The sequence below is a fragment of the Perca flavescens genome, chromosome 4, assembly GCF_004354835.1.
Source record: "Perca flavescens isolate YP-PL-M2 chromosome 4, PFLA_1.0, whole genome shotgun sequence".
In the NCBI taxonomy this organism is placed as follows: domain Eukaryota; kingdom Metazoa; phylum Chordata; class Actinopteri; order Perciformes; family Percidae; genus Perca; species Perca flavescens.
The window spans coordinates 40,542,188-40,560,583 of record NC_041334.1 but is presented as its reverse complement, the minus strand read 5'-3'; the positions used below and the strand labels follow the sequence as shown (position 1 = coordinate 40,560,583).

At 41.6% G+C, this 18,396-nt stretch overlaps 1 protein-coding gene across 1 annotated transcript; it reads right to left on the bottom strand.

Annotated features, from left to right (window-relative positions):
• Window positions 1–194: 194 nt before the first annotated feature.
• On the bottom strand, window positions 195–6,060 carry snrpe (small nuclear ribonucleoprotein polypeptide E). Its single transcript, XM_028575843.1, has 5 exons — window positions 5,863–6,060; window positions 5,258–5,284; window positions 5,093–5,155; window positions 574–652; window positions 195–421 (listed from the first exon to the last, which is right to left on the bottom strand). The coding sequence occupies exons 1-5, from the start codon at window positions 5,914–5,916 to the stop codon at window positions 366–368; spliced, it is 279 nt and encodes a 92-aa protein (XP_028431644.1). The 5' UTR covers window positions 5,917–6,060; the 3' UTR covers window positions 195–365.
• Window positions 6,061–18,396: the final 12,336 nt, after the last annotated feature.

The window sequence follows — 18,396 nt, the reverse complement described above, 5'->3', positions numbered from 1 at the left end:
AGCACATGAATTCTCCTATAGTAAGTCATTTTTACAGTTCTACTTTATTTGCAGCTCTGAGTTTGACCTACATAGGTACACTGCAGTAGTGTAGTCTGCCACTAGATGGCAGAGTAGCCATCCCATTGACCCAAATACTCCTGTAAACAAGTGAGGTTTCAAAACATTCAGTGGAATATGTTCAAATGCAGACAAAAGTTGTAAGAAAAAAATTTTATTCTCAAATCCAAGTGGTAGAAAGAATCTACAATTACAATATTCATGTTGTATAAACACAAACATACTTAACATCATTCGCAAAAACAAAACAAGGAGGGAAACATTTCTTTCTAGGAAAGGTAAGGTTTGTAGGCGTCTCCATTGTCCTAGGTGGTCACACTCTGCAGCAAGGTAATGTTGTCTCCTTTCAACATGATCCTCCCTGGGAGACACAAGGAGAGGAGCATCAGAAGAGCAAGATGAAGGATTTAACTGTCAGTGAAACAATGTCCAATGTGCTGCTATGCATGTGTACAAAGCAACGCTTAACAGAGACAAAGCTACGAAAACATAAAAAAGGTAGGTTACGCTTACCCAGCGGCTTTCTGTTCTTAGTCTTCATGTGGACCTCCTCTGCATCATCAAGAACTAGGTTCATGTACTCATCAAAACCCTAACAGAGGAAACAGTGAGCCACAAATTAGTACCAATGCAGTAACATTTTCATATTCTTCAAATTCCTCGTATTTTTCTAAGAGCTACGGGCTCAAGCAAACTGATTAAGTATTTATCCACATTCCACCGGTCTTGCTCCTAATTTCCACCGGTTGTGGAATGGCTGCAGTCATTAGGTTTCCATTAAAGTCTGTGTGTATTTGCACTAGGGCTTTGACTTTTGCCCAAAAATCATATTCGAAGTTAATTTGTTTAATATTCAAATATATTTGAATATTTATTAATAATATTTTGACCATTAAATGTCTTCACTAAGACCTATATTGATATCAAACTTAAGTTTTTCTTTTTTAAATTAAAAGTCAGACCCTGGATTAAACAAACACTATACTTTCGACAGGAAGTTCGGAGCTTTCACCGTAGCCTACTTAAGTGGTCGGATGTTAATACTTGTGTGCTGGTGTGTGCGTCGAGTGTGCCTGTGTGACGGCGACAAATCTCGCGACTTTCTGTAGGAAAAAAAAATATATAAAGTTGCAAGGTATTTCTCTTCTGTGGCCCCAAAACAGTCTCCTCTCTCTTCTGTTGTGTGACTGAGGAGCAGCCCCCCCCTCTGTGCTCTCTCCTCACATGCAGAGAAAGACACCGCTGACCCGGCCCTGGCCTGCCCCTGAGCTGACCAGCCTTCTTTGAGAATTAGGGGGGAATGCAACGCTACCGAGCCACGGCCGAGAGACGTGCGTCGCCGCGACGTGAGGTTACATTTTGAAATGCGTGAAAAAGCCTCAGAACTTGAATTGAAAACAATGTTTACAAGCAAACACGTTTACAAAAAATAATGCCCATAACAGGTTAGAATATTAAGGGCTGCCTAATATTTGTTTGAATATCATTATTTTTTTCATTATTATTTTTTTTAAATACTTAAATGACATTCAAATAACGAAGTTCGGAGTCAAAGCCCTAATTTGCACTGACTGCAGAAGGGCTGCGTCCCAGTATCTGCTCCGGCGGTCCGCAGCCCTCCGGAGCAGATAGGCAGAGCTTCTATTTTTGCCAGACGCCGGAGAGCTCCGCAGCAATTCAGCACACGGCAGATAGTGCAGGACAGGCAGTCGAGCACAGAAGCAACATAAAACATCCGGTTAATTTTCAAAATAAAATCCAGCGTGCTCCAGCGGATCATATCTCCTGAACTACACCTTGAAAGCGCAGCTCAGAGCTGTTCCCACTCTACTCCTCTAGATGGAAAATAACTGGTGGTGGTTTGGTGGTTCTATTTTATGTGAACTCGCGAGATCAGTGTAATATTTCAATATGCAATCATTAAAGTGAATCTGACTGGCAAAACCGTTAAAGCCCTTCTGACATTACGCAATAAGTCATAATTTTTTTGGGATACATTTTTACTTCTTCCAACCATATGTTAAATAAAGAGTCAATGTAGATTTACATATTGCAACAATATCATATAATGAATCATTGTGAAAACTACTAGAACTTTCTAGAGGTGTTACTTTGGCCAGGTCATCATCAAAAAAGCAAATTAGTACATTGATGATTTTGTCCACGTTGATATTAGCTGCTTTATTTACATTTATTAAAAATGTCGCATTGTTCATCTTTTCATAGAGCTAGAGGTCTAAACTCTCGGACAAGGCCGTTATGTTTAAATACCTGCCATGCTGATTCCAAACAGACAGCTTTGTCAAGGCAGTTTGGGCTTCAGATAGCTTTTACACACCGGCCATCTAATGACAAATCATGTTCCGCTATGAATGTGCACACATGTATTGTATCACGGTCGGCCAGTGAAGGCGCAGTCGCTGCCGTTAACATACTCGTATTACAGAGTGCACGGACCGAAGCTTTGTGACTAGCATCTAATGACTAGCCAGCCCCGTCTTACCTAGGGCTGGGTACCAAACGTCGATACTTTTATGGTATCTCCAATCCTATGAGTATCGAAATAATTCTTTATCTTTCTGCGCCAAATTTCGGTTCCAAAAGAGTCTGAGCGTGTCAGCTTATCGGTCCTCTCTGCATATTGACACAGACCGGAGCTCTGAGACTGAGACACACACACACTAAACTGTCTGCAGTTTTGTTGAAGTCACAGAGAGTCACGGTTGGTTTCAAGTGCGGTTACAGTTTTTTAAAACTTCACGCAGACAGCGTTTGCTGCGATATGATATTAATGGCGAGGTGAAAGTGGTCGCGGAGCTGTTGACGTTACACTTCCTGTTAGACAAGCAGCCACAACGGTGGTTTCTCTGCCCTGATGACTGACTGACAGGCTGAGCTTGCAAGGCACTTTTATTAATGTTATGAATGAACGATACCCAACCCTAGTCTTACCGCTGCTGCCGTACGGTGTCTTCCTTGAACATGCGCTGCAGAAGCAAGCGCCGGTCTCCCTCAATTTGAGGCACCAAGTGCTAAACGGATAAACTTTGCCTCCATTTTTTAGCCGCGTTACCACGGAGACCACACCGGCACTGCACTCACATTTCAGCAAAGACCCGCCCTACATTGCATCTGATTGGCTAGAACTCGTTTCACTGGTAGGTGGAAGTTCGATGATTGGTTAAATCCAGCGCATCAAAACAAATCCCATGTGGACTTTTTAATTTATTTATTTTTCTAAAATAGAAAAACGCCAGAAATCGGGCACCAGACCCGAGTACTTAAGCCCTGCGTTAGTTAGATCTGCGTTCCTCTCATATGATTGGTAGGTGAAATCAATTGACACAAAAATAAACCGCATGCAAGTTCCCAAATTGTTTTGTTTTTTCCTCACAGCCGCACACCGGAGATCCAGCACGGTGCCGGAATACTTTAAGCCCTGCATTTCTCTTTGCTGAGTTGTATTTTCAAAAAGATTAATAAATGCCAATCTGATGTTTAAAGATGCTATATTTTGCATTGACTGTAATGTGTAGATGGAGACACCATTCAAACTTTTTTTTAAATGCACTTTGAGATAAAATTCAGAAATTTTGCACACCAAATCTACAATGATCTTTGAATGCGGTTTTTCCATGATCAAAGATTTAGTGTTGAAGAAATTACAGTATTTGTTTACATTACTGTATGGAGTAAAACATTGTAATACACTGTGGGTTCAATATTTGAATATAAAAAAGATTTGAATAGTAAATTTGTGGAGGACAGTCTGAAGATGAAGTTGCGCAAATTTGGTGTCAATTGAAAGAAACAAGTTTTGCAGAAGTTCAAAACTGCTACAAGGTAACAGCAGAGCAACATGTTTGCTCTACTGGGGCTACAGTTTGGCATAAGTTGCGACATTGTAGCACGTACGGATGATTTGTTATGAGTTTTTAAAGTTTAGAATTTAAGGTAGCTGCTGTAGCGCCACAATCTGGACAATTAGCACACAAATCGCACTGATTGAGTTTAGCATAGGACTGGACTTATGTGCAAAGTTAGGTGAGTTTTCGTGCATGGGAACATGGATTTCTTAGGAGGAATAATAATAATACTACAGGCAAATACAATAGGGTCCACGCTGCTTTGGTTCCCGGCCCCTAAAAATAACTGTTCATGCCGTCCATCACAAGATTCATCAACTTCAGTGCAGACATGGGCTACATCTCATGGCCCTGGAGACTAAGACATGAGGAAGGGAGGCAAGTGGAGGAGTCAATTTAAAAAAAAGGAACACGCCAACTTACTGGGAATTTAGCTTATTCACCGTAACCCCCAGAGTTAGACTAGTCCATACATACCCTTCTCATCTCTGTGCGTGCTGTAAGGCTGTCTGACGGCTCCAGCATTAGCTTAGCCTAGCACAGATCCTGCAGGTGAATGGTTCTAGCAATCCTACTGCTCCGAATAAGTGACAAAATAACGCCAACATGTTCCTGTTTACATGTTGTGATTTATAGTCAGCGTGTACAAAAAACGTAACATATAGTTCCCAGTTTGTTTACTGTTAGAAGATGGCTGTGTCTCATGTTACGTTGTTTTTTGTACACGCTGTGACTATACAAATCACAACATGAAAATAGGAACATGTTGGCGTTATTTTGTCACTTTTGTCACAATTCGGAGCAGTAGGCTAGTTGGAACCAGTTACCTGCAGGATCTGTGCTAGGCTAAGCTAATGCTGGAGCCGTCAGACAGCATTACAGCACGCACGGAGATGAGAAGGGTATGTATCGACTTGTCTTACTCTGGGGGTTACGGTGAATAAGATAAATTCCCAATAAGTCGGCGTGTTCCTTTTAGGGATATGAGATGCAGCTATGGTCTCAGAATCTCCACTGTTCAGCCTACATAACATATGTAATCTATTTACTAACTCTACAGTACTCTAACGTATTCAATGATTACCCTGCATTGTTCATTCCCATTTGTTAATAAAATGACTGGGAAAACTCAAACGTATTCCAATTCAAGCAAAAACATAACTCACAATAATGCAGCCCTCTATCCGCATGTTGACCTGCTCATACAACCAGACCTGGATCCGTGAGCGCTGGGAATAAGGACAACCAAGATTAGAACTCCATTTTAATCATACATCACAAAAAAACTAATTCATCCAATAATACGGGGGAAAAGTTAACTAAATACTTACATTTTGTAGATACCTGAAAATTAGGTTCTGATACATGAAGTCAAGGAAATTCAAGTTTCAAAAGCAAACACACATGACTCAAGATAAATATCTTCACCATAAAGGGTCACTGTACGTGACGTCAGATGACTAGCGTTACTGATGACGTCGCCTGGTGGCTTCTCTCACGCTGAAGTCAACAAGCCAACGTACAAATCTAGTTAAGTTAAACGGATACCGACTCTACTTATTTAGCACTGAGCTATCGAACTAGCAATGCAGGTAGCTTCTATGTCAGGGACGCCACATACTGTACAATACCACAATGGCTGAATGCAGTTCAGCGTGCTATGGTATCGTTAACTTAACGTTACACACCGGTCCTTTGAGGGCACTGCAAATATCCAGAATTGATTGGAAAAGTATTTCAAATCAAGCCACATATCCTGCTCGTAATAAGTACCTCTCACACCCTATAGCTCTGTTAAAACTCTCCCCTCGTTCGTAGCATGGGAGACGAATGGCTAACGTTAGCTAGTAAGCTAATGAGAAAGGTTAGCCTAGCTGCTAAGTTATAGCAGCAAACAATTCAACCGTGTCTTCCATTCACTGAGTAAAAAGGATACAATGGGCTGCACCATAACCTTCTGCACCTTCTGTCCTTGTCCCCTGTACGCCATTCTTCCAAGAAAATACCAGCGGGAGGTATATGTTCAAAAATTGCACCTTTTTAAGTAGAGTGCACTCCAACGAAACACTCACGTTGTGAGATTGCTTTAATGGCGGGTTCCTTCCGCGCATGCGCATGGATGTACTATAAGCTTCCGCGTGAGAGGCGAGTGGCAGTTATGATAAAGATTTTACAGCATGCGAAACAGCGCCCCTGCACGTAGGAGGTCATTACTGCACCACGTGCTGCTCCACAAACAGGATTTGTACATTTATGCGCACTTGCATATATTTCATTTGTGAAGCTGACAATAAGCAATAAGCAATAAGCAAGAACCACAGATCCACAGAACTAGACTTACTTCTAGGAGTTTGTATATTACTTTTACATAAGAAGAAATGTTAGAAAATGTTAGAGCAGCCATTGTTCACAGCATGTAGCCTAACCTAAAGCTCCAAATCTGTCTGTTTTACACAAACCATTGTCCAAGTCTACGTCCATACTTTTATTCAAAGTTATTAGCAAATGGTCATTTTAGGTCATATGCTTTGTTGGTTGAAGTGCAATATGTGCTTTCCAAAATGTCCAAAATCCTTCATGATCATGAAACATTTGATTTTGATGTACCCAAAACATTTCTTACAATCAAAATGAAAAATACAGTACACTGTCTTTTTCTTTCACTTTACACAGGCTCTCATGCAGGGTGCATCCATACCACTATACTATACTATACTACTGTATATACTACTATATATAGCCTACTATACTTTACACTATACCACTTGGCCCTGGCACATCCATTGGTGAATTTAAGAACTGTTCCGTTCATTTTAATTTAATTTCATGTTATTATGACACTTATACCATATATGCATTTATTATTCAGCTTGTATTACTGTGTTGGCTATATGATTGCCTGAAGTGATTTTTAGTTTGCTTGTTTTTTGACAGCCATGGCCAGATTAACCCACCAGGTGGCCCCATGGGAAAGAAAGAAGAATATATATGCTCCCTCTCAGCCACCGAGCATTGTTCACTCAGTACTTCTGGGCCTGGAGAATATATGTGCACATATTCTGAGTAAAATAAGAAAGACACTTACACACAGGCTTTCAGGGCCCTTTCTGGCCCAGCACCAATCTGACATGCCCTGTGCATGATATCCCCGCAGCCGAGTTCCAAACTCTAGTGGAAAGCTTGAAACCAGAAGAGTGTGTAATGGGAAAAATTACATTTAAGCATAATGCCTTATATTTTTATGTTTTATTTCTACTTTATTTCTCTCACATTATTGAAAGACAGTTTATCTCAGTTTCTTAAACTGCTAGGGTGTCCAGTCTGGAACATAATGTGAGAGAATTAAAGTAGAAATAAAACATAAAAATATAATGCATTATGCTTAAAGTGATGGTTCGGAGTAATTTCACCCTAGGGTCCTTTGCACCATGACCTCGAGCCAAACACCCCCCCAGAAGCTTTTTTCACCTGGGTTTAACATTGGGAGAGTTAGCGTAGCAGCGATATCAGCTGAATAGCTTAGCGCAGGGGCTAATGGACCCATGTTTGTATCTCGTAAATGACCCCACTAATAATTCCCGAAGTGATACCAAACGTCTACTGTAGTACATATAGGTTATGTACTCATAAAACGATGGATTGGAAAGTTTGTAAGTACACCAGAAGTTTATGAACACCTGCCTGCTGGCTTCTTCTCTCTGCTGTTGTTGCTGCTGCCGGCAGTAAGACGAATGCTTAGGGCCGTCTACAAATTACAACACCGAAAAGAGATGCACATTTTTTTTTAACTAAGTACTGTAGTATAACTAGCAGGAGACAAGTAATAACTGAGGTAAGTTTGGAGACATTACCTTATTTAATCATTAAATTAATAAATATTTTTGTTGTATCTCTTTTCGGTGTACTAATTTGTAGACGCTGTTTCAATGTGATCAATTACTATTATTCTTATGTATGCAAGTATGGATACAAATGAAGGATTTTTACTAAATTTCCCATTTAGCAGTTGATAAATAAACCAAAGGATCCCCAGATGTTGGCCTCTAGAGGGTGCTGTGTTACAGCCGGCTGAACTGTTTTAAAGTTAACAGCAGTTTCTCTGGACCGTAGGAAGATACATGGAAATCACAAACAGCGTTCACTCCTGATCGGGCATTATTCTCTTACATAGTGGCTACCCATTTTTAGATTCAGCTTTCAGAAAAACAACCTCTCCCTTAATCTTCTATCTCCGAAACACCACAGTCAAAACACTGCTGCTCTCGTGCCAAGAAGAAAGCCTTTATGTGTGTTGCCAGATACATCGTGACAATCAGCCTGCATCTAACCATAATTGGCCAAGGTATTCCCTCTGATATTTATAGATGCTATTATATAAAGCAGGATTGGCAATTTCTCTGTTGTGCACAATACACCTGTAACATGATGAGCTGAGTGAAGGAGGCCAGCCTTGAGTGTGCATTTAACAATAGTATTAATAACATACAACACAGGCTTGTGCCCCTGCTCAGAAAAGAAAGTGTGACAGAAATTAGCAGCCGAGGACAGACAAGAGTTTGCAAGTGGGGGGAAAGAAAAGACGCAAGGAGCCTCGGTGGCGCAGGCAGAGGTGTCACCTTTCAGGGCAGGGACTCCTCGGCCGCATCTTAAAAGGCAGGGCCGCTGCGGCTTGTGGTAGCGTGCGTCGTTCATCAGGCATCGCTGTCAAGTGCCACATGCTTGTCTTTGTGCTATGAGAACAGGAATGGCTGCTGACTCTCAGTGCCACATGCCTGCTCACATTCTCAAGGAAGACTGAGAGAAGGGAGACACTGGCACTCCAGCTGGCTGCCATAGAGGCCCTGGAGTCAAAATAACAATGAGGAGGCTAGTGTTAACATGCACACATGAGTGTGGGGGCCTCAAACTGCTGCCATGGACTTCTTCACAGTCGAAGTCATGTGTGCATCTTCTGATATCTGCCAGGAAAGGGAACTGTGGCATAATGATACCATTTTAGAAGGATCAAATATAAATATTCCGTACAGGATTTATATAATTATCACATGAGTATAAATTCACACTTTTCCACTTTTTTTTATTATTTATTAATTTGTTTTTATTTTCTTGTAGAGGAAAAGACATGTTTTAGTTGTTGTTTCTATTCTGTATAAGGAGAGGACTGTGAAGAAGCCTAAGGCCTAATATAGGCTTCTGTCCTCTCCTGCCCTGAAATCACTTGTTGTTTTTTTAAATCTATTGTTGTATGTACTTTATATCTTTGTACAAATAAACTAAACTAAGACATGACGCTGTAAGTCACTACTGAACACCACAGACAACACTGTAAGACTCTACTGGAATATTCTATAAATAGGAAAATGTACACACACACACACACGCACACACACACACACACACACCCAAACAGGATACCCTGCCAGTACTTGCCATGTGTGTTCTCTATCTTTCCCTTTTCTACCCCTCTCTTTCCTCGTCTGACCCGGCCAAAGGAATTGCCCCGGTTAGATCAACCTCCTCTCTAGATCACTTCCTGTTCCTGTTGGTGGTGATTGTTCTGAGGGGAAGGGAAGGCAGACGGGATGGGAAAAGAGGAGGTGGGGTGGGGGGGATTCTTTGTTTCACTATCTGCCTCACCTGCCTGACCCCCACCTGACAGGCTTGACCCCTGCAGGCCTGGTAGAGCCAGCCAGACAACCCGCTGGCTGTCTGTTTCCTGCCTCGCTGACTGACAGGATATTCATGGCGTGCTTGGAACCGTTTGAGTTAGACTGCGAGTCTAAGTCAATGTTACTCTTTCTCTAAAAAAAATTGTATAAGTATTATTAGTAGATGAAAATCAAGAATGAAAATCTGGGGGAAACACAGGGTACTTGAATGTACTTAATGGGAATGAAAGGTTGCGTTAAATTCGAGAGTAATGTTGTTAGTTAACTCATGGTGATGTGCTGTCTGATGGCCACACATGGCACTGAGAGGACAGACAGCTAATGTTTGCATTGTTTGGCAACTACCTTGACTTCTATGGTTCTCATCTCCACTCTGGCCTTGCCCATTTGACACACCTGCAAACAGTACCTGCTCAATCAGATGGACTAAATTAAAGTGTTATTAATAATAAAGTTTCAGGAAAACGCATGGTAAACATGCATGAATATATACAGCTCTCGGGTTGTAAATGGTGCATATCAATATTAATGCATTCATTTTTATTTGAATCTTGTAAAAAGTTAGATTTTGTAACTTGAAAGCAAGACTGTCACTTTTGAAAAATGGAAATAACACAAATTAAAAAGTGCTCAACCATCCATCCAATTCACTGCTACAGCTACCAGTATGCTTCATCAGCTGATTGTCGGATGGTCAAAAAGCTTGGGGCTTGTGACTGACAGCAACGCCAAGCTGACATGAAGCAGAGTTTGAACTTCTCTATATATCTTGTCTCCCACCTCTTTGCCAGTGTCGCCGTCCCTAATAAATGAGATTTTCCGCGTATTGCCCAGACCGCCGTCCTGAGACCTTGGAGAGTAACTGATGGTAATGTAGGGCCTGCTGGCTACGAGTGAACCCACTAATTGTGCAACTTTATTCAAATGTAATTTGGGTAAATTGATTTATTTGAGGTGGCAGTAGCTCAGTCTCTAGGGAGTTGTGTTGAAAGCCAGAGGGTCGCCGGTTCAAGTCCCCGTACGTACCAAAGTACAGAGTCTGGACTGGTAGCTGGAGAGATGCCAGTTCACCTCCTGGGCACTGCCAAGGTGCTCTTGAGCAAGGCACTGAACTCCCCAACCACTCAGGGCACCTGCAGCAGTCCCAGCCCCCCCTCACTCTGACTTTGGGTTAGAGCAAGTGGTTTTGAGAGTATTGTGATGGTGGGTTGTTCCAACCTGTATGTGAACCCTCTACCTATTCATGTACCTATTCATGTACCTATCCATGTACCTATCCATGTACCTATCCATGTACCTATTCATGTACCTATCCATGTACCTATCCATGTAGCTATTCATGTACCTATCCATGTACCTATTCATGTACCTATCCATGTACCTATCCATGTACCTATTCATGTACCTATCCATGTACCTATCCATGTACCTATCCATGTACCTATTCATGTACCTATCCATGCACCTATTCATGCACCTATCCATGTACCTATCCATGTACATATTCATGTACCTATCCATGTACCTATCCATGCACCTATTCATGTACCTATCATTGTACCGGTTCATGTACCTATCCATGTACCTATCCATGTACCTATTCATGTACCTATCCATGTACCTATCCATGCACCTATTCATGTACCTATCCATGTACCTATCCATGTACCTATCCATGCACCTATCCATGTACCTATCCATGTACCTATCCATGTACCTATTCATGTACCTATTCACGCTCAGTGTGACACACAGGTCTGGATCTGTGGTGCTGTTCTCGCCAGTCGATGGGATCACTCATGGAGGTGATAGCAGTCAGTAAGGCCTTAACAAGCAGGATCACTGACATGTTTATTCCTTTTATTCAAAGTAGAAAAATCATTTTGCTTCAGTGCTGATTGAAGAGGAGTTATTGCTCTGCCCTGTGATAGAGGAAGCAATTATAGAAACATGTGTAATCTGTAAAGTATCTGTAAAGTGTCTCGAGATAACTCTGTTATGATTTGATACTATAAATAAAATTGAATTGAATTAATCATGTTTTTATTTTCTGAATGCAAACTTTTTACTAATCTGAGTCATGATCTAATTACCTCTGACTGCCCTCCTCCTGTTTTTTACTCAGTCAAAAGTCAAATCATTAAATGCTGAAAAACCAGGTTATGGTTTGTGGCGTGTCGCCTCACAGCATATTTTCATGTACTATATTTACTCTGTTTACGCTCAAAACCCCTCCATATGTTGTCATCTATATTGTGGATGTTCATATTTTAATTGTACATGATTTCTGAAAATATACAACCCTTGATTTCATGACACCTTCATGAAACCTACTGGGGGGGTGAATTATCAATGCACATGTCATCAAGTAAGGCTGCTTTTTTGTTAATTTGTGCAAAGCTGCAACTGTCTCCATAAAAGGTGGCTGTGCTTGTCAGAAACAAGAGTGAATCGAGAGGCGAGGTCCTTTGTGGCCTAAGGTGGAGAAACGCTTGACAGCTGCTGAGATGTAACAACGATCTCCATGTAAATAAAAGAAATATAACCTCCTACTAATTCAAATTCATCTGGCCAGTATATGCTCCATATCTGCTATCCATAAATGAAAGAAATATAACTTACTAAAATAATCCACAAAATGATGATGATGATGATGATGATGATGATGATGATGATGATGATGATAACATATGAAGGTGTTTTGAGTGTAAACAGAGTAAATATAGTACTTGTTAATTCAATTCAAGTGTATTTAGTCAAATCATAACAGAAGTTATCTCAGGACACATTATAGATAGAGTAGGTCTAGACCACACTCTATAAGTTACACTAACCCAACAATCCCCACGAGAGCATTTGGTGCGACAGTGGCGAGAAATAAATTCCTTTTAAAAATATGGGCAAATGCTGTGAGGCAACACGCCACAAACCATAACCTGGTTTTGCAGCATCTACTGATGGAAGAAAAAGCAGTAAGTTGAAGTAGGACAGTCAGAGATAATTATGACCCGCATAAGTTAACTCCATATATGAAGTTTAGGCTCAGAAAATAAAAACATGATTACACATGCTTCTATAATTGCTTCCTCTATCACAGGGCAGAGCAATAACTCCACTTCAATCAGCACTGAAGCAAAATGATTTTTCTACTTTGAATAAAAGGAATAAACATGTCAGTGATCCTGCTTGTTAAGGCCTTACTGACTGCTATCACCTCCGTGAGTGATCCCATCGACTGGACTCAGTCACACTGAGCATGAATAGGTTTATGAAACCTACAGTAATGGGGGAAAAGTAAAATTTCATCAAGTAAGGCTGCTTTTTTGTTAATTTGAGCAAAGCTGCAACTTTCTCGATAAAAGGTGGCTGTGCTTGTCAGAAACAAGAGTGAATCGAGAGGCGAGGTCCTTTGTGGCCTAAGGTGGACAAAAGTTTGACAGCTGCTGAGATGTAACAACGATCTCCATGTAAATAAAAGAAATATAACCTCCTACTAATTCAAATTCCTGTAACTAGTATGCTCTTCTAGATATCTGCAGCAACTCACTGTAATATTGTTGAGGGGAATCCACACATCTGTAAATTCACGTCGCATGCGGTTTTGGGTGATGAATCAACGTGCCTGTATGTGAGTTCTGACCTTTGTTTCTTGAATGGGTAATGCCAGAATCAGTGACAATCAATTAATGATATCTGACAGGGGATTGCCAGTTTGGTCACATAAACCATGCCAGGCCTTAGCAGAAAGAGGAAAAAAACGTTTCCAACTTGTTCACACTTACTCTGTTGAACAATTCATTCAATGGCCACAGCCTCGGACTTGCTCATGTGGTTCTTATCTTGTTTTAACAGAACCGCTGAGATGCAAAATACATTTATTTTCCCTCCAATTAACACAGTGAATAATACGCAGGTCTGAAGGGCTTTTTGTTCCAAACAGTGTTTGTGAAACCGAGGAAATGTGGAGGCATTTTTCATTGTGTTTGGCTGTAACGCTGGATCTGATGAACATGTCGGCCAAAGCTGCTCCAGAAGTGGCAGAGGTCAGTGAGCAGAGGCACTGAGGGGGGAGAACGGGGGGGGGGTATAAAACTTAGTAATACAAAGTAATCAAGAGACAATTACCACCCTGTTGAATGCCTGTATGGGCCAAAATAAGACTGTGAGATTGAAGCAGAGTTTCTTTCTGCCTGGCCTGTGAGGTTCACTACATTCGGTGACAATGAAACAGTAAATACATTTCTTAATGGGTAGAATGGTGTTGAATATGGTTACCTGTATTATTTTGGCCTGTACTTGCATTGGCCAGGGTGGTTATTATCTCTTCATTACTTTCGGATTGCGAATACTGGATTTTGTGCTAACTCGTTTATAGCCTCACGCTTGTTGCAGCAAAATCCGTACAGATTGATCACATGGAAAAAACAACTACACACTTTCATCCATATTCAGACTTTATTTCAATATATTACCACTTTAATTCAAAATATTACGACTTTCTTTCAATATATTAAGTCTTGCATTCAATATTATATTATATATTATATTATTATATACACAGCTACATGTAGCTACATGCTAACGTCAGGGAAACTTGTAGTCTGCGTTCCCGATGTTGTTCATTTCTCCCTAATTTCAGATCAGATTCCTGATAGAAACATGTCTGGTTGTGTTGTTTTTGGTTAGCTTACATTTGGTGATTTTTTGTGGTAAACTGTTATATTCTGTTACAGTGGAGACAGACGGTACCAGTGCCGCATTGCAGCTGGGTTCAAGTCTGTTGAACGACATAGGATCTACCCCCTTGCACATTCCCGCCTTTCCCCGCCTGATTCCCTGTTGCACATCGCCACTGCGGCAGAAAGTGGAAACAGATTCAACTTTTAGAAAAGCGTAACCCCGACATCCTGATGCTGAATCACCTAACCGTCAATCAGACCGGACACAACACAACAGACTGGAGTCTAATGTTAATTTGGCCATGTGCACCAGTTGATAGACCTTGCAGGCAATGACTCGTAGGACCCAGCATTATTAGCAGCATGGCTAAATGCTAGCACCATGGGGAACACACCCACACACCGCTCAACCATGCGGCTAATCGTTGCAACACTCACGTGAACGCCTCCTTACAGTTCAGACTATAGGTCAGTATTACAGTGGCCCTGAGAGGCCAGCGCATTGCAACTTAAGAAAACAAATGCAAATAGATCATGACGAAAACACTGCTAAAAACTACCACTGTACTGTAATTATTAAATAGATCCTCAGTAAGACAAAAAGGTGCCTAAGCTCTTAACCTCTCTTCCCTTCTACTGACATATAGTTACCTGCAAGTATTTCATTGATATCCTGTATACACTAGCCTTTATAATTACTCAGTAAGTATTATAGTTAAGTGTGTATAATCAACCTTCAAGGTGTTACAATTCAGTTTCAGCAAATCTGTTTTAGTATTTAATGCTAAACGTATTTACAGTTTCACAACTCTACACACAATTCCCAAAACTGCTAAATGCTTCTTACATCTCCAAAATAAGACACTGCATTCAAAACACATCTCAAAATGAAGCATTTGCATGAAAGGGCAAACACTTCTTTCATAATAGTAAATGTCTGGATGTACCATGTACACACTGTTGTTCTAAATCACTGTTGTTGGGGTCTGCGTCGCCGCAACGTGTAGTTCCATTTTTTGAGAAGTGCACATCAGGCTAAGGCGTAGGCTCCGTATCTACACATACCGACGTACGTACCTACGGCGGGGATTTAACACAGGACCAGAAATTGGGCTTAAGAGTCTACAGCCATGCTAGGAGCTCTGTAAGGCTGTACTAGGCACAGCAGTGCTTTGAGCTAAATGCTAACATGCTAATGTGTTTAGGAGGTATAATATGTATTATAAAACGGGTAGCTCAAATCAAGCAATCTGATTGGTTAATAGCTTAGTTTGGCATGTTAGCGTGCTAAAGTCTGCTAATTACCACAAAACTCAAACAGCAGCTGATGGGAATGTCAGTAGTTTTGCAGATATTTGGCAATTAACCAAAGTATTGAACACATTTTGACCTGATTGTGGCGCTAGATGTCAGAGCACCAAAGTTATTACAATTTATTATGAGGGGAAGATAAATGTCTGACAGATGTAACGCCCAACCACATTTGGCCGGCAGCCCCCGTGCCTAGGCCAGGCAGCCACACAGCACTTGGTTATTTTTATTTAAGCGGGGGCTGGGTGTATTTAAAAATATGTCAATTGTCAAGCGGCCCACCGGGACAACTCCTGGTGCTCTAGATGGCCGCTCCATCACTGTCTGGCATCCAGTCTGGGTTTGAACAAATTGTTGCCATATTGAGAGAATAAGTGAAAACGTGTCAGTAGGGTTCATCTTCTGGGGATCAGAAATTAATCTGAATCTACCCAGGAGATATGGACATATTTCAATCTGGACCAAAGTGGTAAAAACAGTATAACAACATTTTTACTTTTCCTAAAATTAATACGGTATGTTGTTGTTCAAGGTGATGGATTACACAGTTTAAATTCAAAGAGTCTTTTAATCCATTTTTATGATGTACAGAAATGAATGGAAACCAATGATTTCAAATTTCTAACACGTTTGCAAAAGAGCAGTATACATGATCACTTCAATATTTTAGGAAATACATTTAACGCACTAGCTTAGTTAGTTTGAAGAGAAGACTGATACCTCTCTGTCTCTCATTGTTATTACACTTTGGTTTTTGTACCAAATTAAATTAATTAAACATATCCCATGTTAATCAGTGAGCTTTATAGGTGCCATTAGTTGAACTGTGTTCCTTTTGGTCAGAGCCAGGCTAGCTGTGTCCCCCTGTTGCCAGTTTTAGCTAACTGTCTCCTAGCTCTAGCTTCATGTGGTATCCATCTTCTCATATAACTCTCAGCAAGAAAGTGCTTCTTTGAAGAAGAATAGTTAAAAAAAAAAATCTATGCTATGGGCCTTCAGAAAGCAGGCCAGGTTATCCACCACTCTTAGATCATCAGCATCTGGTCAACACGTTTTTTTTTACCCTTACAGCATATCATAACTTTTAATCCAGACAACCTTTTTGACCTTTTTGCAGTTTTTATAAAAACTGAGAGAGAACAATATGAATAACAGCTGCAACATAAGGGACCAGGAGATTCTTCAGCACACAGCAGGTTTGTCATAACAAGGACAAGTGTCCCAGGCCTCTGGTGTATTACTGGGCTCCCCTCAGGTGGACTGGCCCTGTCAGTCCCGGGATTCATGGTCCACGTTTGCCTCGTCTCTGCCAGATATCTGTGTCATTAGGTGACAGGTTGTCTCTAGTTTCTGGACATGGGCAGGCTGCAGTGTCAACACAGACTGTAATTCACTCAGGACAATGCCTGTTGTCCTCATAACCACTTGTCTCCGAGGACGACGAGGGCCATGTTTCATATTACCAAAATCAAGAGCTGCACATGGATACAAAACAAGCTCCCCCTCTGTGATGCCTGCAAGGGCTTTATTTTCATCTCGGAGAACTATTTTATCTTGCTTCCTGTTTTATCTCCTCGTGAAACTGACACCTGCTCACACACACACACACACACACACACACACACACACACACACACACACACACACACACACACACACACACACACACACACAGAGACAGAGACAAAGACACACACACACACATTGACAGCAGATCCCAATGAAGTGCCTAAATATGGTGAACAAAAGGTCTGCAGGGGAGTGAAAGGAGAAGCGGAACAAAAAACAAATAAGTAATGAAATTATAACAATACAGAGAGAGGGGGAGATAGAGAGAAAGAGAAAGAGAGAGAGAGTAGGGTTGCCACAATGGCGAGGAACAATCGCGCCGCGTCAATGGAAAAAGAGAGGTGGGGGGGAGAGAGGGCTATCTGGACAATAGAGCCGGTGACAGGAGCACAATGGCTGCAGTGTTTTCAATTAGACATTATCTCATAGACAGAGTGGCAGGTCTCATTGTGCAAGGGGACTATTTCAGGGCTGCCTTTGTGTGGGGCAGTGCCATATTCCCCCACCCCTTCTCGACCCTCCTCCTCACCCCCCCTCCTCCACCACCACCCTCGGCCCCGCTGAGGCCCTGTTATCTTGTGTACAACTGTGCGTATTTGTGCATGTATGTGTGTGACAGAAAGCGGGCTTTTTATGTGGCTTGTTATTTGCTTTCCATCAGTGGAGGGCAAAGTGTAGCCTGCTACATGGGCCAGAGTTGCAGACAGATGAGGAAGAGGGTGAAAAGACGGGAGGCGGAAGGTGATGGGTGTCGGTTGGCTGACCTGTGATGTTCAGGCTCCCCGCTGAGTCGTGTTTGCTGACACCGACCACGGCACCCTCCGTCCTCCAGAGTAGTGTGCACATCGCTATCGACTTAATCACGTCACTGTGGTCTCTGTAGCTCTATAGGTTAATGTTTGCGAAAACCAGGTCTCGCCTTCAGCTTTGCATACTTCCGCTGTGTTGTATTGCTGCGTTCAGCGGATGAAGGGTCGGAAAAGAGGGTGTTGCGGTGTGCTTGCTTCTCAGAAATAATGCGAACTTTGCTTATCGAACGGGAGCATCTGAAACATGTTGACAAGCTCCCAAACGGTTGTTTCGATTTAGCTCTCTTTAGATCTCATTTAGCCACTCCTGTGCAGTTTGCTGTGTGTGTATGTGTGTGTGTGTGTGTGTGTGTGTGTGTGTGTGTGTGTGTGTGTGTGTGTGTGTGTGTGTGCGTGTGTTATTTGTCACTTTTTTTCATGTTGGTTAAGACAC